The sequence below is a fragment of the Trypanosoma equiperdum genome (genome assembly GCF_001457755.1).
Source record: "Trypanosoma equiperdum strain OVI genome assembly, contig: ctg_707, whole genome shotgun sequence".
Classification (NCBI taxonomy): Eukaryota; Euglenozoa; class Kinetoplastea; order Trypanosomatida; family Trypanosomatidae; genus Trypanosoma; species Trypanosoma equiperdum.
This window is the reverse complement of record NW_027124651.1, coordinates 871-3,283: the sequence shown is the minus strand read 5'-3', so window position 1 is coordinate 3,283 and position 2,413 is coordinate 871. Positions and strand designations below refer to the sequence as shown.

General features: G+C 44.7%; 1 protein-coding gene and 1 pseudogene across 2 annotated transcripts; both read left to right on the top strand.

The window, feature by feature from the left end:
- On the top strand, positions 1-679 carry TEOVI_000329100:pseudogene (annotated as a pseudogene). Its single transcript is given in 3 exon segments — positions 1-504; positions 507-557; positions 560-679. Coding segments are annotated over 3 exon segments (675 nt in total).
- Positions 680-1,056: 377 nt separating this feature from the next.
- On the top strand, positions 1,057-1,410 carry TEOVI_000329000 (Trypanosomal VSG domain containing protein, putative; the record flags this gene model as incomplete). Its single annotated transcript, XM_067226220.1, has 1 exon — positions 1,057-1,410. The coding sequence occupies one exon, from the start codon at positions 1,057-1,059 to the stop codon at positions 1,408-1,410; it is 354 nt and encodes a 117-aa protein (XP_067082321.1).
- Between the last annotated feature and the right edge of the window lie 1,003 nt (positions 1,411-2,413).

The window sequence follows — 2,413 nt, the reverse complement described above, 5'->3', positions numbered from 1 at the left end:
GAGGAGGATGTCACCAAAGAAAAACAAATTTCTCCAGTTCTATTCATGACAATATCCGAGTGTTATGCACCTCAGTTGGATTTGATTATGAACTCAGATCACAAGGAGCATGTGGAGAGATGTTGTTGGCTTTTTAATGCTGGACACAGAAACGAAGAGGATTAAAAATTACTTCGTTTACTAAAATCACATCCTAGTGGGAAACCCTATCTTAGTGGCGGAAGATTAATAGCGAGACTTTGGGCATTTAAGAAATTTGAATGTGCATCTGGAGAACTGCTGAAAGGAAGTGAAGAATGATGGTCAGAGCAGAATATCTAGAAAACCTTGTTATTTTGGAGTGTAGTTTAGGAAGAAGCGGTGTGTGAAAGGATTGTTTTGAGGAGAGAGATAATTGGGTGTGATTATGAGGAGAGATTCCTTTGTATTTCAACAAATGTGGAGTTTGGAGATGCACCATTTAGTCATTTTCCTGGCCAGCCAATTACATGGTAGGAGAGAGAAAATTGATTATGAAAAATATCTGTTGGTTTGCATGCTTGAAGCGAGCAGAGTGGAGGCACTCAATCTTTTTGCTGTATAAGCTTATACACTGTCGAAGGAGAAGTTAAAATTATACTATGACCGTATTTGTTCTAGGAACATTCAGCCAACAAATTTATTTAAACCGTCCAAGCTTAAAGCACCTCAAAATAAAGCAGTCATCCTCAATCTCTTCAACAACCGCAAAGCTGATCACTCAAGATGGCAGTTCATGCAATTAAAGGTTCACATGGGTGGCTAGCATTAACTAAAACAACATACACGAAAACTCTGAAGAACACAGAAATCAGCGGAGGCGCCAGGACATCGCTCCAGAGGATACAGCAGCTGCTGGCAGCGGCTGCCGCATTGTTTTTCTTAGCATCTGTTGCGCAGGCAGCTTACCAATAGGGAGGCAACGCCACAGCCCTAGGAGCACTTTGCGTCCTAAAACACCTAGCCACCGCAGGTGCAACCGATGATCAAAATCCTTTATCTTGCGGGACCCAAGTAAAGGAATTACATGCCTTAAACATGTCTCTAAGCCCGGTCGAGTGGCAAAGCAGGTTTCTGAAAGAGCAAGACAAACCTATACAATGGGATGACAAAGAGAGGCAGCAACAGAACGCCCCAGACTCCTGGCGATCAAAGTGGGAACACTGGGCAGAAGCCGCAGCTCAGATAAAAGCAGACAAGGACGGCAACAGCAAGGTGCTCAAGGACTTTGCCAAGAAAATACCAGAAGCAATTAAACAAATAATGCAAGCCAAGGTTGAGCCCCTCATAGCCGAAGCCGAAAAGAAGCGCCAAGAAAGCAGTCGGAAATCACCACATATAACAAAAGACGCCATCAACAGAAAACTCAATGAAGTTACCTATGGACCCTAGACCGGCCACGGCGTTTTCGTGGACAACGCAGGATCTGGCTCGGCGGGGCAAGAAACAGCTTCCGCCACTGACGGTACCATCGGCGACAAGCAACCCCTAATCTACGCCACAATGTGTGTCAGCTTGGCAAAAAACGGCCAAACCGTCAAGACGACCGACCCCAATGCCAACGGGCAAACATGGGAGACAGGCAACAACAAAGCTCAAACAGCGTACAACAAAGTAAAGCAGATATGCAGCACGTCACTAGCGACAACACAAGGAAACAGCGCTGGTCCTAAGGAATGCAGTACAAGGAATTCAGCGTCTGATATACTTAAGCGGCAACACAGGCATCTTAGACCAAACAGTTAGCGGCAACTGCGACGGATCAGCAGCGAGGGGCGTCTGTGTCAAATATAACAGCAAAATAACTAACAACAAAAACGAATTCAACAAAATCACGTATGTAGCACAGGCATCAGCAGCGGAGGCAGACCTCGACAGCCGGCAGGCACATGAGGCCAGGCTGGCGGCAGCGTCAAAAAAATCGGAGAAGCTGTTGAAGCAGCCTGTGCACACACACAGGAGGCAAAGCACTGCATAAAGCGCTAAATTTAGCGCCAGGGAAACGAACAGCCCACAAACAGCGGGAAAAGTAATAGCAGACAAAAAACAAGAATGCAGAAAACACAAAGACAACAAAAAAGCTTTTACAAACACTAAATTCAAATGGAAAGGAGGGGACAGCGAAGACAAAGGGGAGCGCAAAGTAGATGAAAAAAAAGTTGCACAACAGGCAAATACAGTAGGAACAGAAGAAGAATAAACTGCAAAATGATAAGTGTAGTGTAGCAAAAGAACCCGAGAAATGCGCGAAAGTGATAGGAATCTAACCCGAGAGTAAAGCCGCCGTTTGTGGATGGATAGAAGGCAAGTACCAGGATTTAAAGTTTTCTTGTTAATAATAAATTTGATCTGACGTTAGTGGTAGCAGCGTTTTTGTGCTTTGTAGAATTCTACA